Source organism: Nyctibius grandis, chromosome 5 (assembly GCF_013368605.1).
Source record: "Nyctibius grandis isolate bNycGra1 chromosome 5, bNycGra1.pri, whole genome shotgun sequence".
Classification (NCBI taxonomy): Eukaryota; Metazoa; Chordata; class Aves; order Nyctibiiformes; family Nyctibiidae; genus Nyctibius; species Nyctibius grandis.
This window is the reverse complement of record NC_090662.1, coordinates 29,338,522-29,365,733: the sequence shown is the minus strand read 5'-3', so window position 1 is coordinate 29,365,733 and position 27,212 is coordinate 29,338,522. Positions and strand designations below refer to the sequence as shown.

The window sequence follows — 27,212 nt, the reverse complement described above, 5'->3', positions numbered from 1 at the left end:
CACTCAAAGTATCTGTCTGTTAAATGAAGTGTGACAATAAACTAAATAACAAACTTAGGTTTGACATCTAAGTTCTAGTTCTTCAAAGATAAAAAAGAAGGATCTATCTTGCCCAAATTTTATCAGGTGATTGTAACTTGTTCACATAGACTGACCTTAAAGCCTTTTGATGCTGCTATGTGGGCAGCAGTCCAGCCCTCTTTGTCAGCATGGTTGATGAGATCTGCAGAAATAACAGGCTTTACTCTACTGCTATAGTTGTCTTCTCTCTTCTCCAAATCAAAGTTGTCTGAATTAGGCTCTGCATCAGTCAAAGCGTTCCCATTATTTGGCTCTCCATAGTACATAAGGAGCTTGAGACTGTCAACATTACCAGAATCCACTGCTGCGTGAATTGGTGACCAGCCATCCTAAAAAAACAAAAGCAAAAAGCACACTCTCAAACACACAGAAAAATGTTTGCAAGACTTATATCAGCAATGAATCTGAATGGAAGGCTCTGTTCGGAAATTAAAAAGATAAGCAAGAGTGACATCATAATCGCTTGGGAAAACAGAGTTGCTTGTATGTGTTTGGGGTGGAAGAAAGAGAAGGAAGAAAATGTAGCAGAAAAAAAATTTTACAGCTTTCTCCAAGGACAGTCCAACAGACAAAGACTTCAAAATTTTTAGGAGAGTCTAACTGATATAGGACTTACATGCTGTTAATAGACTCTTTCCTTATCTGTATCAAACTAACATGATTCTAACAATAATGTTTCATGTTGCATTAATCAACTTATTAGATATTTTCATGGTTTTGACATAACAACTTTCTCTCATTTCAAGTTAAACATATTTACTTTCCAAATCTGCAAAAAGTGAATCAAAAAAAAAAAATCAGTGTAATAGAGGAGCAGAATGTACTGTGAAGCTAATACTCTGTGCTGTGTTTCTGGACAGCCTACTTCTGACACTTATTGTCATGTTTACATCAACGTCTTAAGAAAAACTTCAGGAAAGCACCTGAGAAGGGCAATACCTAGACGTTAATTTTGATATAGTCCTCCTCCCTTTCTCCTCTAGATACATTTTTTTTTTTTGCCATGTTCTCCCATTTGTGACATGAGACTTTACAATACCAGATGACAAATTTGGGGGTGGGGGTCCCCTCAAGGACAAGAATAAAGCACCCTTACATAAAAGGTGGAAGAAAAATACCTATCTCCACTTCTCCACCTAAAAAATAAGTCAAAATAGAAGAGTTCTGTTTTGCAAGTCCAATGCTGAAGAAAAGTCTGCAGCAAACTAGAAGCAGAATCTGAAATATGTAAAATGATATGAAAGTCACATAATTTAGATTTGAGACAATATACAGCTTAAAAAAACCCCAGGAAGTATGATGAAAAGAATAAAATATTAATTTCAAATCACATGGTTTATTCCATCTTTAAAGAAAACTTTAAATAAATATTTCAATGTAAATATTTCCTAGCTGTTTGCAGTTATTCAGTACTATACAAGGCACTTTAACTTTACAAACTCTTTTAACTTACGCTGGTTTTTACTGTTCGATCTGCTCCACCTTCCAACAATAGCTTAATACAATCGTTATTTCCATTTTTACAGGCCAGGTACAAAGGTGTCTGTCCTCTTTCAGCAGCATGGTTAATATCAGCCTGATACATAATTAATAATTCTGCACACCTACAGCAAACAATAAGGTAGTAAAATTATCTTATATTTGACATCCAAAACCTCTTTATAAGTTACAATATATATTTTTTATAAAGTACTGATTTTATAGATATAGATCTACCTGTGATTTTATCCATCACATATACACAAGTATAAGGTATAATTTTATACATGGGTATAAAGACAAAAAAATGAGGTTACTTTAAACCCATAAATCTTAACTACTGTAGCTGCATTTAAAAACTGTGAATGTTAAATGTTTAATTTCACAAGGCGAATAAAAACTTGATCACAGCTGCTTAAGAAATACCTTCAGCTGAGCAAAAAAAGTAACATTACTTTTCTGACTACTGATATTTAAAAGAGTTTTAAAAAGAAAAGAAAAAAAAAAAAAAAAAGAAGGACGAGGACTAGCTTTAGATACCAGCAAAAGGGACGCTGGCCTAGGGAAGTGACCTGACCTATGGCACTACCTACCAATCAGAGCCCTGAATGGAGGCTACTCCAGAAGGATGGGTTGGGGTGTGTGGGTAGCAGCTGCTGGATTAGGGAGGATAGAAGATCAGGTGGAGTGCTGAGGAGCGACTCACTAGTGACTGGCATTTAGATCAAGATCCTGTACGTCCTCAGTAGTAGATCCAGTTTTCTTCCTGATTCTTGTGCCAGGTTGGTTTCCCTTCCCAAACCCAGCTTTTCAGCAACTCTTAAGACTTCAGAAAAAAATCTTCATTCCAGCCTATTCCCTCTGCAGTTCAAACAAGGGCTTTAAACAAAGATAACTCCCCATCTCTCTGGCTCAATATTTATTAGTCCATACAAACAGAAGGGCATCAACAATAAAGCCTCAAATCAACTAATGCAATGCATATAACTACTGGTTAGGAGACCACACTATAGCAAACAGGATGACAAGATATTTAGAAGAATGTAAGATATATATAAGAATATAAGCATATAAGAAATTACAGATGAAAAAACCACAAGTATTCAAAAAATTATCTCCTTTTAGTAAGTTCTTATTTAGTCAGAAAATCAATCAAGTTCAAGATAAAATGACCAATTTTAGAAGAGTAAAATAGGTAACATTAATATGAATTACTTAGCTGCACTTTCTGAAAATGCTCAAATGAACAGGAAAAAATACAAATAGAAGTAATGCTCTACCTCATCAAACGTTGAACATGTATCCTAACCATACAGTCACAAAAGCCATCTTAAGATAGGCTCATAACAAGACACCTCCATAAAGCAACTGCAGATTGAGTTTTAAGTCTGCTATGTTAAAATATCTGGTTTGTTATTTTGTATTGTATTCAATTATATTGGAAATGCTACATTGACTTTCCATCTCAAGGTCAGGTAAGGTCAGCCTGACCTGGACCACATGGGAAATGATTTTGAAGGTTTCTCTTAAAAGCACTTTCTGAATTGGTGTATTACTGAACAGTCCTAAACTACTACCATTTCTTTCTGGAACTAGAACAACAGTATTGTGTGAGTTCAGGAATAAGGTTAACTGATGTGTCACAGGGGACTGGCTAGCAAATCCATCACAGACAAGTACTGTGTAATTGATAGCAGTTTAGTGCTGTCATTAACCCCTGATTCTTAGTGTTGTAGTATAAATAACAGACTACACGACACATCACTTAAAAGGGGACAGAATCATAGAATCATAGAACGTTAGGGGTTGGAAGGGACCTCTGGAGATCATCGAGTCCAACCCCCCTGCCAGAGCAGGACCAATCTAGGGCAGGTTACACAGGAACACATCCAGATGGGTCTTGAAAGTCTCCAGAGAAGGAGACTCCACAACCTCTCTGGGGAGCTTGTTTCAGTGCTCTGTAACCCTTACAGTAAAGTTCTTCCTCATGTTGAGGCTGAACTTCCTGTGCTCTAGCTTGCATCCATCGCCCCTTGTCCTATCACAGGGCACAAGTGAAAAGAGGTTGCACCTTTCCTCTTGACACCCAGCCCTCATATATTTATACACATTAATCAGATCCCCTCTCAGTCTTCTCTTCTGCAGACTAAAAAGCCCCAGGTCTCTCAACCTTCCTCATAAGGCAGGTGTTCCAGTCCCTTAATCATCCTTGTAGCCCTCTGTTGGACTCTCTCCAGTAGATCTCTGTCCCTCTTGAACTGGGGAGCCCAGAACTGAACGCAATACTCCAGGTGAGGTCTCACCAGGGTAGAGTAGAGGGGGAGGAGGACCCCCCTCGATCTGCTGGACACACTCTTCTTGATGCACCCTAGGATACCATTGGCCTTCTTGGCCACAAGGGCACTTTGCTGTCCCATGGATAACTTGTTGTCCACCAGGACTCCAAGGTCCTTCTCCATGGAGCTGCTCTCTAGCAGATCGCTTCCTAACCTGTACTGGTGCATTTTATTACTCCTTCCCAGGTGCAGGACTCTGCATTTATTCTTGTTGAACCTCATTAGGTTCCTCTTTGCCCAGCTCTCCAGTCTGTCCAAATCATGCTGAATGGCCACACAGCCTTCAGGTGTATCAGCCAAACCTCCCAGCTTTGTATCATCAGCAAACTTGCTGAGAAGACACTCTGTCCCTTCATCAAGGTCGTTGATGAAGATGTTGAACACGACCCAGCACTGATCCCTGGGAGACTCCACTAGTTACAGGTCTCCAGCTGGACTTGGCACCATTTATTACCACTCTTTGGGCTCTATTGTGTAGCCAGTTCTTAATCCATCTCACTGTCTGTTCTTCTACCTCACACTTCCTGAGTTTGCTCACGAGGATGTCATGGGAAACTGCGTCAAACGCCTTGCTAAGGTCAAGGTAGACTACATTCACTGGTATCCCTACATCTACCCATTCAGTCATGACATCAGACAATGCTATCAGGTTAGTCAAGCATGATTTCCCCTTGGTAAATCCATGCTGACTACTCCTGATAACCTTCTTCTCTTCCATGTGCTTACAGATGACCTCCAGAATGAGCTGCTCCATCATTTTTCCAGGGATGGAGGTGAGGCTGACTGGTTTGTAGTTTGCTGGATATTCCTTCTTGCCTTTTTTGAAGACTGGAGTGATACTGGCTTTCCTCCAGTCCTCAGGCACCTCTCCTGTTTGCCACGATCTTGTGGAAATGACAGACTATACTATTGCCCCAAACTCTGACTATTACACACTTTTTCTAAGCCAGAACTTTGAAGTGACCAACAAATCAAACAGCCTGAAGCATTCACAGTCTCTCCAATATGTTTGGCTGGCTCTGTTACTATTCCACTCACTTTTACAACTCGGTTCATGTCTAGTATCTAGAAAAAGTGAAAGCAAGAGAAGCGTTTAGGGATTTCATATTGCATAAGTAACTCTAAGGGAAAAAGCATATAAAGTCTGCAATATCATAACACAGCAGATGCTATATAAAAAGTGTTGTGAGGGTAAGTCAGAGAAATAAATAGCTTCCTACTTAAATGAAGAGTCACCATCTCTGGATGTGTTTAAGAAAAGACTGGACATGGCACTTAGCGCCATGGTCTAGTTGACAGGGTGGTGTCAGGGCAACGGTTGGACTCGATGATCCCAGAGGTCTCTTCCAACCTGGTTGATTCTGTGATTCTGTGTGAATATGAAGTGTGTATTTTTGGTTCGTCTTGTCAAGTCGCATGTAATTTTTACAGATTTTACTGAAATACTGAAACATTTAACTAGATATGTATTTCTGTGCTCAAAACAACTCCTGGGAATCTGCTACCTCTGGGTTAAGACTTCCTGTAAAAGATTCTCATTAGCTGATAAGCTTGAAGTCCTCTAAGAAGTGGCAAGAATCTCTGATGATCCCACTCTTACTCGTTGTCGGGCTAGGGCCTATCACAGTGTAATAACACTCAAAGACACTGACCCCTATATGTTACTACATCAGAGTAAAATCCTTAGAAATAGTAAAATGCAACATTAAAAGAACCAAAAATTAAAAGATAAGCAAAACCAAAGATACATAAAAAAGGGTAAAGTCTGCAATAAAGATTCCTAGTCATGCTGTTTAATAAGACTTTTTGCATTTGTAAAATAGTTTTATCTGCATAAGGACGCTCTGGAAGAGATTATCTAACAGTTGCTTCCGACTTTCAGTTCTGTTTGCTATGATTCTATGATACACAGTAAAGCTGCAGAGTGGAAACACACCATCAGCCTTCAACTCCTCTGATGAACGGAGGAAAAGGGAAGAAAAAAACAATCATCTGGAAATTGTTGTGTACTGCTTCTCAGTATAAAAAGAAGACAGAATTTTCCAATCATGCTGTCATAAAACACCAATCTTTTTAAACTTAGGAGCTTCAAAAACTAAAAGGAAATTATTGTAACTACATTTCAAAGAATGTTCTTAGAAATACTCTTTGACTCATACTTAATTTTCTGTTTTTCAAAGTTACTGATACAAAAAAAAAACAAACCTTAATAAAACCTGTTTTGTTGTTTAAAGTATTTGATTCTATATCACTCAGGAGAACACTCAGATAAATGTTCTTTTGTCTCTGAATATGATATTCACAGTTCTTTATGCTTCAAAAATCAGGGCAAAAATAATTTCTTTCCTCCTTCCTCTGTTAATCCTATATTATGGCTGATAATTCAAAGAAAATTAAGAAATTCAAAGGTATAATGTCCATGCAGACCAGTATGATATTGTGGTTACTAAGAATACACAGTCAGCAACCTTAAGAGCTGGAACTGGAAACAAAACAAATGGAATATATTAAAACCAGAATGCCATATGAATATGAGTTTCAATAGATGATAGTTAAATGCATTTATACCTAAGAATGCAACAGTAATGTAATGAAAAAAGTGTATAATGTAATGTAAAGAGAACATAAAATTGAGTAATAGCTGACGGGCAAAATCTTAAGATTTCACTTACTTGACATGTCCCTGAGCAACTGCTGAACACAAGGGTGTAAAGCCATTTTTATCAGCAGCATCAACTTGTGCTTCTGCAGTCAGCAGCAATCTCACACAATCTATAAAATCGAGCAAAAACATAGACTGATGCAAAAAAAACAAGTGGTTAAAACTACCAGAAGTTAAAACCTGCTCAAGGGGCAACAGCAGCAAGTCTTTTTGACTATACACCGCACACCTTAGTGAACTGAAGTAGAAGTTTAGGAAGTAGTTTGTAGGAGAGAGGTGAGAACAGCTCCCTGAGGGTACGACCCCTCTACTGCAAAAAGAGCCTGGGTTGGGTTCTACTGGGATCCAAATTGGTGCCCATTGCTGGCAACTCCCACAGTGTTAGATAATTTATGTACCTCCAAAGGGGGGAACTGAACTATCCAGAAGTCCCCAAAGGCAGCAAAGTCCCACTGGCAGTCAGGTGACACATCCCAGATATGACAGCCACAGGGTAGATGCTCACAAGCTACACGTCACTCAACACACTGGCCAGTCTCGTTTTAGGACACTGACATGGGATTGCAATGACAAATAAGATAAGCTGACAGCCTCAAACCTCCCCAAACCATTCCCATTCATATATTTCCAAAATGACACGCTGAAAATAGTACCAGCCTGATTCCACCGTCCTACAGCTAAATTAGGATAATTAATTACATAGTAATTAGATTGCTTTTCATCCACAAACTGGAATATCATTTGATGCAATTAAGTTTGAAGAAAATACTTAATCTGCTCTATATTCTTGAAAGTGGTTCTACACCAAAATAAAACAAATCTTCTGTAGTCGAAACTACTACTTTGAAAATAAGCTCAGCTAGAACACCAATTAGAAACTCCTGACCTGATTTCTGAGCAAGCTTAATGCACTCTGTTCCAGCACTGGGTAAGATCCTGGAGCCAAGCTTTGCTAGTGAAGCTTATCTCTAGATATCAGAAACATATATTTAGAATTACTTAGAAATCTGACTAATCTAAAACATTTCTGAACTATTTACTCCTCTTACAACTCTTTCAAATATTAATACAGGTGTTGTGGAGTTGATTGAATAAATAATTTAACATTAAGAAATAAGATTTTAAAACAGATTCTTAAATTCTTTAATAAGTAATCTGATCTGAAATTACTTTTTTTTTTTTTTTTTTTTTTTGAAGTTGGGTGTCAGGATAAGGTACCAGGACTTCATCTGTAATAGTTTTTTTAAATCATAAAGAAGCTCTCATTTAACTAACTTACCTAGTTATCTCCACTCATAAGATAATACCAATTAAAATCAAATTATATTTTCAATCACTTTGTAACAGAAATAATACTCTGCTAATGATGACATAATTTTTTTCCTCTTTCAATTGTCAATCCCAGTTTTATATTAAACAAATAACTTGAAAATACAGATTCCTGCTTGACATCCTAAAATACTTCTAAAGTTTATGAAGGATGCTGAAAAAATGTTCTTCTAGCAGTTTCAAGTATTTGGCTAGAATACTCTGGTTTCTTCATTAAGCATATGTTAGCCATGCAAAAGCCATGAAGAACGCACAGAACAAAACCACCCTTCTACAAAGGTATGGTTAACTCACAATTATTGATCGGCAGATCATTCAGGTGGTGGCTTATCTATGTGAAATACTGTTTCTGAGGAAGATCACTAAAAAAAGCTCTTTATTCTCAGGGATAGGTGCCAGCATCACGAAATACAGCTACTTTCATAAGGCATAGCACATGAGCCAGTAAGGTCTACATGTTCTGGTGGCATATCAAGCAAAAGACCAATAATCTCCAAGAAGCCTGGGTCCTCTGGATGGACTTTTGATTGGGATTTGGAGAAGCGTAATTTGGGTCAATTAACTCCAATTTCCTGCTGTCTGCCACAGAAGTAATCAGCAGTGGAGGAGACTGGGAGGAAGGGCAGGCACAAAACAGACACCAGTGTTGTCACTCAATTAAAGGTTTTGGTCAAAGCAAAAGCAAAACATGGAAGCTTATTAGCACAAACACCTGGAGACTTTACTGCTCTCCACCACAGCTGGGTAGTTAGTTCTTCCAGAGTGCTGGCAAATGCCATGCAGATACATCCAGTGGCTCGGCTGAGCTGACTCCTTGTAGCTGTATGTCTCTGCACCTCACTCCTTTCTACTTTCCACATCATTCCAGTTTTTCCTATCAATTAGGATGCCACAGCCTCCAAATACTCAGGATAGAAGAGAATCCATTATACCATAAATGCATATGATTAGCACACAGATGAGTCCAAAAGATATTATTATTATTCTCTTCACATCTCTCAGTTTCAGGAACTCTTATGATTTCATTCTCTCTTTCTCAACCACCTCGTGTGTGGCAGAGAACGGTCAGGACTGGCAACCCAATAGATACACAGATATATTAGCTAAGTGAACTACTGTACATGTTATCAAGTGCATAACAGACTGAAGCGGCTCCGGTTTTGTTAATGGATCAAACCAAGACGGCCTGACAAAACAATCTGTTCAGCTATCCCAATCTAGTGGTTAAATCACAAAATCAACAGTTTCCTCATGTCCATTCAAACACAAAGAAAGCATTTAGTGTATATTTTTAGGGTGAAGTTCTCTCTCTCAGACTACATAATTGGGGACAGTGTGTGCAGGAAACAAAGCAGCTGCTATGAGCTTCACGTGCTGGAAAAACCCTCAGCTGCAGCTCTCAAAAGGCAACTGTTTACGAACAGGAAGGCTACACATTTTGCAAATAGGACAGATTAGGAAAGAATATTTGAGTGCTCTCCTTTCTTGTGTAACTCAATTTTCTCTACAGCCTGGACTGACAGCACATAACAGCTACTGCGACCATGCTGGTTACAATGTGCTCTACCTTTCTCTAGTTATCTACACATCTAATACTGTTTTTTCACTGAAGATGTGTGGAGATCATTCACTTGCCACTCTTCCCAGACTCTTTGCAACATGGTGTTTGTTTCTGAAGGGAGGTACTCGCCATGCTGGCTCATAACAAGTCTAGAGCTGCTCTTTTCTTCTGCCCAACGATTTCCCAGAAGTCAGAAAATTTGGTTAGTTGACTTAGAAGAAACAAGGGGTCCTGGAAATCTCCAAATCTATTTAGTCACTAACTCCAGGTTGAAAGTATTCTCAATAAATTAAATCATGGTGTGATCACCCACCAGGGTAAGCTTATGTGTTAAGTCTTAAGGTTGGACTCTATGATCTTAAGGGTCTTTTCCAACCTAAATGATTCTATGATTCTAAGTAAAAAAAACCAGCCAAAAGACAGTAACTTACCATTGACGATCCTACTCAACGCAATGAAATATTTTGTACAATAAATTATTTTACCTTTCTTAAAATTACATCAGTGTCATTTCTTTCCACCTGGTTAGTTAAAAAAAGCTATTAAAAAGGACTTTTTAAAATAAGAGATTTATTCCTATACCTCCTTTCTTAAGCCTATATATTTTTACATGAATTTGTTTTTAAGTCTCCACTTTGCAGAGCTGCATCTATCCATGCACTTGGGAACAAACTGCAAGTAACAAAGAAAGGATTATATACTAAAGTTAATAAAAACCTTTCGCCAAAAATATTATAAATCTACTACTCTTAATTTTCATATAATGTATTAAGGAGACATCAATACTGCTGCTGTGTGATTCTCTCATTCCAAATTCATACAATCCACTTATTTGCTAAAATGCAATGATTTGTACAACCAAGTGGTTCTCACATCCTGTCAACTATAAATAGAAGTGCAACACTAAAACCTTTGTAAGACATTTTTTATCTTAAAAAGTAAAAGGTACTACAATTACAGGATGCATATGCATGTGTTTGTTTTTATTATTGTGTTTTCATACTTCTGTCAAGTGCCTCTCGTTTGAAATTTTGGCAATAAAACAAGAAACCAAATTGCCTTTGCTGTCAATAAGAGCTGCTCAGTAATTTAACTGAAAATCAGGGCATTTGCTTTGAAATATTTTAGGAATACAAGATGAGTAAAGAAGAATTGGGTCAATTATGTTCTCCCACAAACACTAGCAATGATAAATGGATGTAAGCCTAGAAGAAGCCAGAGAACGTCCATTCAGTGAGGGAGGGGAATAAATCCACACAATATAATAAACTTGGACTCTTAATACTGAAGATATAAAATTGGAGAAAAAAAAAAAAAAGAAGTGCCAAAGGAAGAAAATAAAATAAAAGACTTTTCCAATATTTTAAGGGTCTTGGCAACAGCAAAGGATCTGTCAGATGAGAAGGCCCAGATGTTCCTACGAAGTAAACCATAGCACCTAGCACGCAAAGACAAAATATACCATTCCGAATAAAGGGAAAATTCCTCCTATCCCTATGCCTGGTAGCAAAATTAACCCTGAACATGTCAGAAAAATGTACACTATCTGCCTAGTTATGGATTTTGGATCCTAACTTTATTTTGATTTTTAAAATAGCTGAGAAAAATAACAGAATAGTCTCTCTAAATACTATTTTGAACAGTGGATCGGGGGTTTCTATTTGTGTCACTAACAAATACATTGTTAAATAAAACCTCGAAGTGCTCTTGAAAGCAGTGGCTTTAGAGGCACTATGTTCCACCTTTTACTGTGAAATAAAATCTTGACTTCACTAAAAATTAATGGAATTTTTGTCATTGGTATAGGTGGTGCCATTGGTATTTCATCTTTAGTGTCCAAAACAGAATGATATTATTTGCAACATAAGAATCTAGGACATTTTTACATAAGTAGAAAAAACTACAGAAGGTGTACTGGAATGTTAAAGAAAGCTGCTGTTCAAGAGCGTTATGTTAACAGTCTGAAAATTATCGCTTGGGAGTTTGTATCCATGAAATTCGTATCTCTTATTAACATATTTGCCTCATTACTTAAATATATTCATAAAATACGAAGACTGATTGTTGAAAAGTTCAGAGATGCTACCTCCTCAGGACTGAGGGTTGTGGTAGCGGGGAAAAGAAAAATGTTAACTATCTTAGTAGAGCCTAGAGAACAAACTAAGGCTATTTCATCTAGTTGAAAAATAAAAGACAGTTCATTTTATTTCCCAAGTAACACACTACTCTGAAACCATCTTCGATCATTTTCACTGCTGCTGCAAAAGATCAAAACACTGGTGATGACCTATTCTTTCCTGCTTACTCCCTGTAGAGGAAAGCTCGCTCTTTCAAGTTGCCTTTGCTACAGAAGATCTTTAGTTTGTCACAGAACATGGGGTAATGATATCTGGTGGGTTTTTATACAAAGGGAGTGGAGAATTAGAATGGATGTTCCTGCAGAATGTTAGCACAAGCAAGAATGCTTTCTGTGTTCAAAAATTCTGCCTCCGGAAGTATTGCTTCTATATACGCTATACTATGACTTTTGTCATATAATCTATATATATCAGTTTCAATTTCACATTTTTAAAACCCACGCATTTGACCTAATTTAATATTTAAAACTTATGAAATAAGCTTTCACTATTTCACTTAAATGTTGTAACAAAACTTGGAGTCACTTACCTGTATGTCCATTCGTAGCAGCAGAATACAAGGCAGAATAGCCATCTTCACAAGAGTAATTAATGTCCAGTCCTTCTTCATTAAGCAGCATTGATAATAAAGTGACATTTCCCTGGGCAGCAGCTTGGTGAAGAAGGGTGGGCCTGCCACCCAGGGGGACAGGACCACCACTTGTTAACAAAGAGGTTAGGGAGGAAGACCAGCCTGTGAGTTAAAGCAACAGAAGTTAAATGGAAGACACATAAATAAAGCTCTGCATTTGCTGTGTTCTTTTAAAAACTAAAAAGGATCTTCAAAACAACAGGATTTGTTAGTTTAGCACAAGTTTTGTGATGATGCTTTGTCTATACATCAGAAGGTATTCTGAAGAATAAAAACTTCGTACAGATGGGACAGTTTTTAATGCAAATGAACAGAATTTCATTACAAAAGGTTAACGTGAAACTTGTTATAAACTGTAGTAGCAGCTGGATGTCTCAAAAAAATTTATATTATTAAAATTCAGAAACTACCAAAAGCTTCATACAAATTATAATTTAATTGCTGATATGCTGGGAAGGTTTTCTAAAGCATCTAAAGAAAGGCTTCCAAAACAAAATACTTATTTTCATATGAAGCTTCATCCTCCTTTATAGTCTTAGTGCAAACTTTAGTATTTATATCTCACCTGCAGTTATACAGATAAATCGCAGAGAGCCCTTCGTAACTTTAAGCCTTTCAATAAGTTTGCAAAAAAAGTAGGAATCATTTACACAAATAATACAGAAATAAATATATTTATTATTGAACTGTACCTTAAGGTAATGTTCTTTTTACTTAACGATACCTAAACAATGTATTATAAAATGCTCCAGTGTGAAGGAATAACAGGTTATATAAAATTTACGAGTGAAAGCTTTCAAGTAATCCTGTTAAAAAAATAATATTCAATTCAAAGCTTTGAAAGCTTAGGAGTTATCTTGGTTAAATGCTCTGTTCATTACTTATCAGCTTTAGTAGGGAGTTTGTTAAGAATATGAAGTTTGCTGCATAAGGCATAGAAAATTTTGTGTATTCTTCCTTGATCAAGGACTGCAAGAGAAAACAGAAGACAGACTTTTTTTTTTTTTCTTATTTTCACTATTACCTTTACAAAATCCACATTATATTTCTCTCTTGAATAAATAACTTTGCATTCTGTGGCCACACATAAGCTATTATATGAGGCTGAAATCTGACAATACAAAGCAAGTTTACGCAGCTTTTACTGTGGTTCTGCAACACCCAAGACCAAAGAGGGATTGCAGGGCATTACCTCCAGCTGCATGAAGCTGATGAAGTGCTGTCTAACTTCCAACACCCAAAACTAGAAAAAGCATGTGGCAGTAGCTCTGCCATGCTGGGACGATCTGCTCCACATTTCAGAAAAACAAAATTAAATATGGAAGTTCCCATTAGAATTCTATAGAAGCAATAGATTTGGGAACCTTGAAAGATCTTAATTAAAGTCCAGACTTACACAAGAATCCATCATCTGAGCAGCCCCAATGAAGAACAGAAAATTTGATCCCAGTTCAAAACAACAACAAAAAAAATGCTTGGAGTATTTTCATAGTTGTTTCTAAAGTAAGCAGAAGTTGTTATTTCAAATTAAGTTTACTAGCTTATGTAAAAGAAATGTATTTGCAGTATTTTCACAATGTTAGCTTATTATTCAACTTATTTGATATTGACTATAAGAAGTCATCACTACAGCTATGAAATTACCTTATAAATCCAACTTTAAACCGACGATAAACTGTAAAGTTAACTCCATCTGTCTTCATACAATTTCAATTCTGAAGCTACCTTCTATTAATACTCTTACTAATATTTGTTTCTCCAATATTTTTAATTAGAGGATTTTAAAGGTTTTCTGAAGTTTTGTAAAGAAAAAAAAATAAGCAATATACAAAGTAAACTGCATCCTTTAAGTGGTAAAAAAATTATATTTACTTCCACTTTCAATATTTGAGAACAGTTAACTCTTACAAAATCCCCAAAGGTATGATGAATAACTTTTGTTCTTCCTTTCCATTATAAAAGTGCCTTTATTGTTCCAACCTTTTGTTATTCTTTGAAACTAACGGTGCTGCAGCTGTTGCTATACACATCAATGTTTTTAAAATGGTACTTGTGTAGTTTTTACTGTCTTGCCATGGTAGTTAACTGCTAGTGGACACTGCTTGGGTGGCACTCCAGATGCTAACATCCTTTCTCCAAGTTATACTGGAATTATTTGGGGGAATCTGGGGAGCCTGAGACTAAGCTTTAAGCATGAAGTTTACTCTGCCAAGCAGTTTTGTAATGCGAATAGTGTTTCTGGGTTCCCTTCCTTAATGAAAAGAGTGCAAGTTTTTTGTTGTTTTTTTTTCAAGCATCATTAACAGAAATGCCAAAAGGATTTTTTTGTGCCATATGTGGTATCTTAACTTTCATTTCAACTCCTTGAAACGAAAAGTATTCACTGATGAAATTCATTATACTAGGTTATCATTAGATGAAAACCTTCTACTGAAAAAGATACAAAAATCAGGTAGTAACATAAACATGACTTTAGCTTCTATTACCAATGTAAAGCAATATAATAAAGCTGAATTCATCCAACAAAATACACCAACATTAGAAAATACCAATACATAAGGTACACCATTACAGATGCAAAAAGTTAGGAAATATGAAGCATCTGTGAAAGCTTGTAGGGCATGCAGTGATGAAGGGCAGAGGGACAGACAAAACCAGCTTCTGGCACCAGCTTCAGAATGTGAGATGGTTAATTTCAAAGCCCAGATCAGTCCCTCACCCCCCCCTCCACTTTCATCTTCGAAGCCAATTGTATAGAGAGAATAAATCAATCATTACAGAAATGAGCAAAACAGAAAACATACTTCCTTGAAGAATGACATAGAAAGCGCAAAACCAAGAAGAAAGTGAAAGCAGAAATCCCAGGGGTATGAAAATCCAATTGCCTATATTTGTTTCCATTTTGAAGTCTTACAGCCATTGAAATGTAGAAATCCAAACAGAGCAGAAGCATTTTGGCACCAGTTCAAAGGCTGCTGAAGTTAATGAAAACACTGTCGCAGATTTTGAATCAGGCCATAAATGTTCATTGTAATTTCTCTGTGTGCAGCCTGTTCAAGATTAATGACAAAAGCTGGTGTCTTTTCCTACCAGGGATAAAAAGAGCAACATACAGTACAATGCCTTGTCTCTAAAAGAAGGTATCATCGCGTTAATTTAGCAGAGCACGTAACTGAAACAACTGGCACTCTGATTTTGAGTTTGCTCTTCATAGTTGCTCTTTCTAGAACCAAGACACTCCCTTACTGAAAATCAGGCTGTTGATACGTTCTTAAAGAAGCCAGAGAGGGGTGGTCAATGGGACTGAGTCCAGTTGGAGGCCTGTGTCTAGCAGAGTCCCTCAAGGGTCGGTTCTGGGACCAGTTCTATTCAATATATTCATTAATGACTTGGATGAGAGAATAGAGTGCACTGTCAGCAAGTTCGCTGATGACACAAAACTGGGAGGAGTGGCTGACACACGGGAAGGCTGCGCAGCCATTCAGAGGGACCTGGACAGGCTGGAGAGTTGGGCGGGGAGAAATTTAATGAAATATAACAAGGGCGAGTGTAGAGTCCTGCATCTGGGCAAGAACAACCCCATGTACCAGTACAAGTTGGGGACAGACCTGTTGGAGACCAGCGTAGGGGAAAGGGACCTGGGGGTCCTAGTGGACAGCAGGATGACCATGAGCCAGCAGTGTGCCCTTGTGGCCAAGAAGGCCAGTGGCATCCTGGGGTGTATTAGAAGGGGTGTGGTTAGCAGGTCGAGAGAGGTTCTCCTCCCCCTCTACTCTGCCCTGGTGAGGCCGCATCTGGAATATTGTGTCCAGTTCTGGGCCCCTCAGTTCAAGAAGGACAGGGAACTGCTAGAGAGAGTCCAGCGCAGAGCCATGATGATTAAGGGGGTGGAACATCTCCCTTATGAGGAGAGGCTGAGGGAGCTGGGTCTCTTTAGCTTAGAGAAGAGGAGACTGAGGGGTGACCTCATTAATGTTTATAAATATGGAAAGGGCAAGTGTCATGAGGATGGAGCCAGGCTCTTCTCAGTGACATCCCTTGACAGGACAAGGGGCAATGGGTGCAAGCTGGAACACAGGAGGTTCCACATAAATATGAGGAACAACTTCTTTATGGTGAGGGTGACCGAACACTGGAACAGGCTGCCCAGAGAGGTTGTGGAGTCTCCTTCTCTGGAGACATTCAAAACCCGCCTGGACGCGTTCCTGTGTGATATGGTCTAGGTAATCCTGCTCCAGCAGGGGGATTGGACTAGATGATCTTTCGAGGTCCCTTCCAATCCCTAACATTCTGTAAAGCAATCTGAGCTAACTAGGAAACATTTTTAAATGGATAGAGTATTTCAGTGATTAGGCTATTATAAATTCTTCTGACTCCACAGTACGAAGAAAGAAACATGAATTTATTCACAAACAAAAAAATACAAAAATTTTAAACTGTTGTTTAAAAATATTAACAAATTCTGATTGAAGCTCACTACTTTCTACACAATAAAATATGAATAAGATTTCACCATGCTCTGCTTTAACTGAAATTAAAATTGAAATTCTAAACATTTTCTGAAAAAAAGTAAATAAATCAGATTAAAATCAACCAGAACGTTAATAAAACTAATTGAATCTGTGGCTAGAGGGCATGAAAATGCAGATATGGAAAGGAGGTTTCAGTAGTATTTGTAGTTTGTTAGATGTTGTTCACCTCAATTAAAGTCACACTTAAAGAAACTGAAAAAAGAAAGTAAGTGACATGAACTCAGGCATTACTGACCACATTATCTTAATGAAAAGTGTTATTAAATTGGGTATATCTTTTCTAAGACAAAGTCTATTTCCATATATATTTATAAAATCTATTTTTTTTATTTTTTCAGCATAGAATTTTTAAGGAAATGTCTTTCCATACTTGCATAACATCTGTTGCTCAAAGTATTTTTTTAGTTCTGGAGTTTGCCAGAACACTTGGCCAAAATAGATTAAGTTCCCTTAAAAAATATAAATAAAATGGGATTGGAGAATAAGCGCAATAAAATATAAGCATTAGTCTGGGTAAAAGACAAAGCAGCCCCTGAATATTTACCTGAATATTTCAGATAAAGTTATTAATGTTCTTTGAACCTGTTTTTACTCAGTAAGAGAAGGATATTAAAATAACATCTCTACATTAATAAAATAAAGGAGCAGACCACCAACTAGAGTTTAAGCAATCTTTCTTTGTAGGCTTCAGATTACGGGATACATTTCACATTTGCCATTGCAAAAATTCACAACAACGAGTGCCACTTACAAAATACTGTGTCAAATGTTCAGAGCAAGGATTATAAGGGTATTAAATGAACCCAAATGTTTCCATCCCTTCCAAAAAGAAGTGAATGGAGTGTGAACGAAAAAAGGCAATCCGAATACATAAACCAGTACAACTTAAAAAAACCTGGTTTTGACAAAAATCCTATCTTTGAGAATTGCCTCTGAGAACTGTCACAAATTTCACAAGAAACACAAATTGACTATCTGGTGGAGGAGTCCTATTTAAAAGGCTGATTGTTCTCCTACGAAAAAAGTGTACACTTCAAACCACAAATCAAAGCAATAACAATACAGGGAGTTATGAAGGTAAGTCGTAGTAATTTCATTTTTAAGATAGAAGATTTTTTTAAACAAAATAATCAAAAACGGCCTTAAATGGTTACCAAACATCATCTAGTTAATATGAGTAACTTCAATATACAGCCTAATTCATGCTGATAGGATTTGTGCAAGACAGCCTCTTGCCTACAACAACTATTCACTTTGAAGCTGATTTTGCCAATAATTTGTTGTATGTTAATAAAATCTTAAAATTTCATTTAAAAAAAAAAATCTAATTCCATTATGGAGCCTAATAGCACCTGAAGGCAAATGAGTTTTGGAGAATATCTGGAATACTAGGAGACTAACGATTGCCATGGCAATCCGACTCAGCTAGGAATAAGAATTTAAGATGAAAATTCAGGAAATCCATATGAAAACCAGCAATCTAAGAGGCAGCCATCAAATCCTACAGTTGTTAACTTTGAGAAATAGTAGACAACTGGAAGATACGATTTCTGAGGTCTCATTTTTATGGCACAGTTCAGAAAGGAGAGAGGATTCTGACAGTATGGTGCCACAGCCAAATGTTAAAAAGCATAGAATCATAGAATGGTTTGGGTTGGAAGGGACCTGAAAGATCACCTAGTTACAATCCCCCTGCCACGGGCAGGGACACCTTCCACTAGACCAGGTTGCTCAAAGCCTCATCCAACCTGGCCTTAAACACTGCCAGGGAGAGAGCAGCCACAACTTCTCTGGGCAGCCTGTGCCAGTGTCTCACCACCCTCACAGTAAAGAATTTCTTCCTAGTATCTCATCTAAATCTACCCTCTTTCAGTTTAAAACCATTCCCCCTCGTCCTATCACTACATGCCCTTGTAAAAAGTCCCTCTGCAGCTTTCCTGTAGGCCCCCTTCAGATACTGGAAGGCTGCTAGAAGGTCTCCCCAGAGCCTTCTCTTCTCCAGGCTGAACAGCCCCAACTCTCTCAGCCTGTCTTCATAGGAGAGGTGCTCCAGCCCTCTGCTCTGATCACCTTCGTGGCCCTCCTCTGGACTCGTTCCAACAGCTCCATGTCCTTCTTATGTTGGGGGCCCCAGAGCTGGATGCAGAACTCTAGGTGGGGTCTCACGAGAGCAGAGTAGAGGGGCAGAATCACCTCCCTTGACCTGCTGGCCATGCTGCTTTTGATGCAGCCCAGGATACGACTAGGTTACAGCATGACGACATTACTCCAGAAACACACAGAAAGTCTTCAGTGAAGTGGAATGGGAATAAAAATGCCTTAATAATGTGAACCCTGGAATCTCCTATATATAGAGAGACAACTTTGCCACATGCTGCTTTTGGAAGACCTTCCCCAAGACTGGTGAGTGAGTTCAACTGCCTTATCAGACAGTGGTGCAGCTACCAATAGAAAGTGGTTGGTTGTGTGATGGAAGCAGACCAGCTGTGCGGGGGTTTTATACCCTATAGATGATGATGCAGGGACTAAAGTTACAAGGGACTGAAGTACCATAACTGAACTGAGAATACCTGTTGACAGTTCGAGACCATTCAAACATTCTTCAATGCTGATGAAAGTCTGAAGTGTTCCATAACTGTGTGTCTGTCTTCCCCACTGCAGTGCAAGTCAGGCTAAGGAGGGGCTTCTACCTAATGTTCTAGTGCTATTGATCCCAGCAGGGAAATATGTTGACAAAAAGATTTATAGCAGATCTATAATTAACTGAAAGGTAGAAGAACTACAAAAAAATGGAAATAAAAATGAAACATATTCTATAGGAATGAAGGGATATATTTGAAACTGCACTGTTATCCAGGCAATTGTATACCTTAATGTGCAACCATCTAATGCCATAGAATACAGCAACCCCAGCTATGCCGTATTTTCTCAAAGATCCACAAAGCACTGAAATACATATTCCATGCAAGATCACCAGTAGAGGTAATTTTCAAAACATTATTTCAGAATGAGAAAGCATTTTGAAGTCCACAACAATAGCATTCACAAAAAAAAAAGGAGTTTCTTTAATATACCATAATCTACAGCCCATTTACTTTAAACATTAGTCCTCTTTACCTTTAAAAAAAGCCTTTAATTTGGAGACCTCCTTGAGGAAGCAAACTACTTTATAACATTACTAAATCAGCAAAAGAATTCCCATAGCCCTGGAATGTGGAAAAAATATAAATGAAAATTTCAGCTTTTAGAAAGTAAAAACCAGAAAGGCATAAAAAGATAAATAAGCAAATGAGAGATGTATAGGAAAACCGAAACATCATTTTAGAGGGAGACAGTTTGTAGCATATCAATCCCTTTACCTGATGCTGTTACCAGGAGGCTGTCTGAATCACATGGTCTACAGGATGAAGCACTAACAGGGTTTATGGAGGAGCTACAGGCAATGGTGGTGGGAATGACAAAGGAATTTTCTGAACATGCAGTTTGGTTCAGTCCAGGGAAGTGGGAAGGCCAGGCACCCACCTGAGATGAGGCTATGGCTGGTATGGCACAGCCTGCAGGTGCCACAGATAAATCTATAACAGGTTTTGGTGGCAGCTGAGGTGAGGACTTAGAAATAATTTCCTCATTTATTACCCTGATTCCTTGTGGTGAACTTGAAAGAGGTGAGGTCGCGGTTTTGCTGTCAGTTTTTGCACTTGTATTTGGGGATCGACTACTATCCATTAAAACTTTAAGCTGTGGGTGTGGTGGAGAAGGAGCTTGTGAAAGCCCTGGTTTTTTAGGAGGAATAGGTGGGGGATTTCCTCTGTCGATTCTTGATACACTGGGAGTCTTTAAACTCGTTCTACCAACTGGGGGGTAAGTGCCAACTTCCATTGAATGGGACGTCCCCAGCCGTGATGGAGTGCCACTCTGAGGGCTTGTAAATCTCGAAAGGACTTGGGTAACGGTATTCCGAGCTACCTGTTTGGCAACTAGGCTGTCACGACTAGTAGGGGATACATCCCTTGAGGGAGGGCTTTGGGTTGTGTTTCCATTTTGGTCTTGATCATTTGCATTCGCTTGAAATCTAAATCTAGCCGCTTGGATTCGCGGATTTAGGCCTGGATGTCCAGTAGTGTTGGCAGATGGTGAATGCAAACTGTGCATAGATGAAGTGAGTGAGGAATTCTGAGCTGCGGCAGTCGGTGCTGCAGGGGTGCAAAGTGAAGTACTATTTGAAAAGGGGGAAGTGCTACTTGGTAAATCAGGTGATGAGCCTGTACTTGGTCCATTTTCCTCAATTCTGTTTTGATTCTGTGTAAAAACAGGAGTTGCGGGAGGGACAAGTTCACTAGATGAAGATTGCCTATCAACGACAGGCTTCACAAATGCTGCATTGGCACACACATTCATTTTTGTATTGCCAGACACTAGTGGGTTCCCTGTAGAAGGTTTTACAGATGCAGTTAAAGGCAACTTCTTAACATTTTCTGTGCTACTGTCCATCACTACCGTATCTGTTTGGCAGGCAACAGTTCTTGAACTTGGCTCTTCTGTTTCAACAGAAACAGAAACAAGACTCCTATCTTTATTTTTATCTTTATTTTTAAGAGAAAGTTTAGCTTTACTTTCATTCTCCTTTTTTAATTGCTCAATCATTTTGATCATCTTATCTCTCTCTTCTCTGAGGTCACTGGTTTGCGCTTCCTCTCTATGAAGTTTGGCACGCAACTGCTCTCTCTCTGTGTCAAACTCAGACAGCTGCTTTTCCATTTGAGCTTCCATTTGTGTACTCCTTTGTTTCTCAGCTGCAAGAGACTCCTCCAATTCAGTACCCTTTTTCTTTTCCTCTTCAAATTTTGACATCACTTCTTCCAGTTTCTGGGCTTCCTCTACAATTCGGCCAGACAACTGCTTACACTCTTTCACTAGCATCAATACTACATGCTTATTCTTTCCACGTTCTTCTTCAAGACGAGCGGATAGCTTTTTGTGCTCCAGCTCAAGACTCTGTAACTGAGATTTTTCCACTTCCAACTGTAAGAAAGTACAGAGAAAAATTCTCATTAACAAGTTGGAGACTTTCAACATAACCTAGTATTAACCTGACATTGATATTTTAACCTTTGAGAGTATGCCTAAAATGAACCTGTCCACCCCAGGAAAGTGATTTGTGATATCTAACACAAGTGCCTATAACCTTATACAAGCAAAAGAAAGAGACAGGCATCTCCGAAGAGCAATTCAGAAACTAAGTAAGCCCATCTGCTTTCCTCCGTTGACAACACAGAGACTCCCGAAAGTGATTAAATGCTTGTGATTCCTGAGTGAGGAGCTACCTGTTCTCTACAAATTAGACATAAGACATGACAGAAAGTCCTCTTCTCAGTAAAGGAACCAGACACAAGCAAGAGATGAGCTTTGCAAAAAAACCTCTAAGCCTAGAAATGAAAGGTTTAGGTTTTAGGTCTTCCTCAGACTGAAGGAGATTAGGGTTGAAATACACAGTCCATCACACCCATGATAGGTGTCTCATATCTTGTTTTAACATTCATAAACAAGACATTCATTTCTGAGACCAACTTTTGGCACAGACACAAATACCCTCCTGTACTTACTAATAGTGGAAGGTCTCACTGACATCAGGGATGTACAAACTATGTTATAAGCTAGAATCAAAAAACTACCTACTACGTGCAGATAATGGATAAGAATAATTTTTCCCCTCGTTCATATAGTCAGCGCTTCTAATTCATCTGGCCTGCTGATTATGCTTTTATTCAAAGACCCTGTTCTGGAAAAGCATGGGAAAAATATCTGTTAATGCACCATTTTATAAAATACCTAAGAGTAATACTCATTGCTAAACAAACAATATCAGCAACAACAACTCTTACAGCTGCAAATTAAATTAACAAGCTATTACGATGACACTGTATTTAGGAGTAGTCCCATTCACAGTTCTTCACATCCAGAAACATCATTATGTCTTCTCAAGTATTTCCTTGTTGTTTTCAAAGCATCCAACAGCATTTGGATGCTTCAAAAGCATTTCAAAGCAAGTGGAGGATCCAGTAGTAACAGTGGAGCATCCAACAGTTTCTTTTTTGTTAAAACAGATACAAAAATAATGAGAAATGTATACAATTTTTAAAACTTGGAAATGCAATAAGATTACAGTGAAAATGTTTTTGTCAAGATTCTCCATACTTTATTATTCCTCCATTTTGTTTCCAGACAAGGGACTGGTTCTATAAATGAACTATTGTGAAATTATATTACTTTTAAATAATTACAAGCAGATTTTAACATATAACTGGGATGAAATCAGCTTACCATACTATTCTAGTAACTTATTTGAAAGCATTGCATATAAATAATCCCATTTTTTATATATATATATATATATATATATATATATATATATATAAGTCCTGTATTTGATTTCAAATTGAGAAGAACAGCATTAGTTTCTCATTTTGTCTCCTATGTCTGTCTATCCCCTCCACGCTTGTTTTGGCTGCACCATCTTGAATGAGAAAAGCCTCTGAATATTTACACTGCATTTTTTCCTTTAGATGACAGATTTGGAACTGGCTGTAATTACTTATGAGTTTATGAACTAACTACGACCTGATTTTTGCAAAGTGTACTATATGCATACACTAAATCATATCAATAATGTAAACATCTGGAAATGTGTCCAAGGATTTGAAAAGGGGTAAAAAAGGATACTGAGAAAAATGATGGTGTCCCACAAAGAACTAACCAGCAAAGGCCCTTCAAAGATGACAGGCAGAGTGCATGCCTTGTGAGAAAAGGTCGAGGGAGCTTTGCTTGCTTAGTCTAGTGAAAAAAAGACTGAGGGATGATCTAATAACAACATACCATTCCTTTTGATGGGCCCTTACAATGATGATGGAGTCAAATTCTTCTTGGTAGTGGCAGTTGGGGCCCTCTAACAAAAGGTTAACACGAAAAATTGCCCCTTAAGAGGCTCAACCTTGGAAAAAAGTTCTTCACAAGGATAGCAGTGCAAAAAGGCTGCAGTATTGCCATTCCTGGGGGTTTTCAGGACTCAGCTAGACAAATTCACAGATGACCAGATGTACTGCTGGTGATAACCTGCTTTAAGCACAAGGTTAGACTAATTCACATCAACAGGCCTCTTCCAACCAATGTGTCTGTCTGCCTTTGAGCATGCATTCCAATACCAACTTCTCTGCAAACACTTGACAAATCAAGAACTGTCATTTTGATTATCTGGTTTTGAGTTCTCAGGAAACCTCAAAATTAATTTTGATAGCAGCTCCAGGAAAATCATTCAAAGAGATGGAAGAAGATGGAGACTTAACACAAAGCAGATGACATCTGGGGATTAGGTGTTTGGTATATGGTAAGCCTATGACTGACAGTCATTTGTGCACCTCTTTCATTTTTCTACATTCTGGCACATTGTTATGACTTCCTTGTTATGATCAAATAAAAATTTTATTCAAAGAATACTTTTAACGTCACTATATTCACAGATAATAAGTCCCCAGATATAAGAGTTCAGTCTGAGCCTAAAGTCCAGTAATATCCAGAGAAAATAAACACAGCTGTACACAGACTTCATTACTTAGTGTAAGAGTAAGACAATGAGGCAATTCCAAACATGAAGATAGAGGCATCCCACATTTAGAGAAGGAGGAACCACTCTTGGAGGGAGGGAGTGCAGTTGGCTCTGTATTTAGGTCACATTTGTCTAGGCTTAATTTTCCCCCCCTCCCCTCACATTGGGTAACCCTGCTTTGTCGAACATTTCCAGAAATCCTTCAAAATACCTTCATTACCCTCTTCCATAGAGTGATTTGAGAGATGGAGAACAGACAGAAAAATGTGGAACTAAGGGAAGGTAAAAGACTGAATGAATGGTTTGTGAATGAATGGAGATGGTCGAAAGATATGTCATCTGTTGCTACAAACCCAAGAATTTTATAAGAGGGTGCCCTGTCCAAATAGCATTTCTAATTGGCTTTAAAAGAGGAAGATGTAAGTTCTATAGAGAGTCATGCACACAGCTGCTCAACATCACGCAGTTTGTTTTCAAATCCTGTGTTACTTAAATTTCCTATTTGTCACAAGGAGCAAAACCAGTAGAATCATAATTACAAACTTTCAAAGCAACATAGGGTTTTTCAAGTGTAGTGCTTTAAAGCTTATCTTGAAAGTTACAGACTTCAGAATTCAGTGTACTAGAGGTTTAGGTACTTCTCAAGGTAAGAATCAAACTGCAAAATAAATCAAGATCAAACTACTTAAAATTAAGATTTAAAGAGAAAAACCTCATGTATTCTTCTAGGAAACAAAAAGGAGCATCCTTTCCTGTACACGCAGACTTACAGATACAGACTTTGGTAATAAACCTGGGCCAAAAAAAAGGACAAAAATGGAATTTACATCTCAATACCCTGACTTTGAGACACATTCTCAACATGTAAGCCCATCTTATATGCATTTATCTGTCCATATACTAAAAGCCAGAGACAGATGAAGAACTTAGGTACAAGAAGAGTCTTGCGGCCATGCACTGAAACAAGAAACTAATCCAATTGCCCAGGCAGATGTGTCAGGGTCTCTCCCAATATCATTCTTCAGTCAGAATAAGCAAGCTTACTCACTCTTTTCTATGCTGAGACAATCTCTTCCCCAAAAATCTCAACTTACTTACAAAGCATATGAAGAAGAAAATTAACATTTAAGAGTCCTCAAAAAGAAGCGCTAGGTAAGTACAAGTAACATTTCACTACATAGGCCATCACACTGTTTTAACACTTACATACCATACATAGAGTCTAGTATTATTCATTTTTTAAAATGTGATATCTGTTTTTCTGAAGTCTCAACAGAGCAGGAATGCTTAAACTGAACTAAACAACAGAGCTAAGATAACAAGAAAAGGTTTGCTGATTTAATTTAAGCATGTGTTTCCAGCATAATTCCAATACTTTTGCGTGCATATGATTTCCCAAAGAGCAATTACTACCAAAGTCAATTTTATGTCATTTGTCTTAGCATTGTCTTGGTGGTTTTTTTTAAACATCAATATAAAACTGTCACCAAAAATCTATTTCACAGCTGCTGAAGACATTCTATCCATCTTATACCCAGTGAGGATGATTCAATGCTCAGCAAGCATTTCTTTTCTAATTATTCAAAAATACCCAGTCTAGATTAGTCTACTTTATATATATATATATATATTACAGCTCTCAGAAACCCCTCCCCAACATATTCATATTTAGCTATGCTTTATGAATGTATGGCATACATATTAGTGAAATATGTACAACCAACCATTCACTTTCAAAATGACATTGTTTTATCTTCAATATGAGACTTTTTTGCAACATACTTGTTCCAAAATAATTTTCTCTTTACAGCAGATGTTCTAAATATGCAAAAAAGTATTTTTAGAGTTATAATTTATTTCTACTGATTTATGAAACAGAGCCACCTAAAACAAAATGCAAATAAATTATTTATTTTATGCTAATTAGGTTAGAACAAAAATAACAGTAGCTCCTCTAGATTTCAATGGTGTTGGTTTAAAAATATATTATGGTGATGCTTTCTCAGGTCACGCTGAGCTATCCACTTATATACTGCATCGACTTGTACTAGTCATATTTAATTTATTCCATAAGTAGAGCTAAATTCACAGAACGAATAAGGTGTGCACACAAAATATCACCAGAAAATCAGCACCTCACTATATATGACAATTAAGCGTTAACATTTTAAAACTTGCAATGACAACCAAGTTAGACAAAGATGCAAGTTAAAAAAGTGGCTTGAAAGAACAAATGAGGAGAGGGAAAAGGAAAAAAATGTTGGTAGCAGGATACCTTCTTTTGTCTGTTCTCAGCAGCAGCCAGCTGAGCTGACATTCTTTCTTGCATTTTTCTGCAGTGAGCCATAACAGCTTCTAAAATGGACAGAGGGTTCATGCATATTGGCTTCTTTTCTTTATCACCAGCACCTGCCTCAAAGTCTCTCTGAAGAGCCAGAAATGGGTCACTCAGATTAAATCTTCCATATCGCTCCTGGATAAAAACTTCTTTGCGCCGGGCCTAAAAAAAACCCAAACAGACAAAGAAATAAAACTAAATGCATTCTTTGGAGTACATCCACAAATAGAAGAGACCTAAACCACAGGGAAAGTCATGTTACTTATTTATGTTTTTAAAATATTTTCTTTAGGTATTTGTTTACAATCTCTAAAAGAAATAGTCAGATATGTTGCACACAGATTTCATTATAGTCAATACAACTCACTACATAAAAAAACCTTCCCCTTCTCAATTCAATACAGAAATATCAATTTGGAGCAGTTTCAGAAGTATCACAAAAATAACATCTTGCAAATTGGCTGATACACAGAGAGGAAAGGGAAGAAAAACATTCTAAAAGAAAGCTTTCTATTTCCCTGTATT

General features: G+C 37.7%; 1 protein-coding gene across 1 annotated transcript in view; it reads right to left on the bottom strand.

The window, feature by feature from the left end:
• Positions 1 to 27,212, bottom strand: part of CTTNBP2 (cortactin binding protein 2) — a 90,440-nt gene that overhangs the window by 30,845 nt on the left and 32,383 nt on the right. The window contains 6 exon segments of the mRNA XM_068402263.1: positions 156 to 410; positions 1,535 to 1,685; positions 6,569 to 6,668; positions 12,116 to 12,319; positions 20,109 to 21,771; positions 26,625 to 26,849. Coding sequence (XP_068258364.1) covers positions 156 to 410; positions 1,535 to 1,685; positions 6,569 to 6,668; positions 12,116 to 12,319; positions 20,109 to 21,771; positions 26,625 to 26,849 — 2,598 coding nt within the window.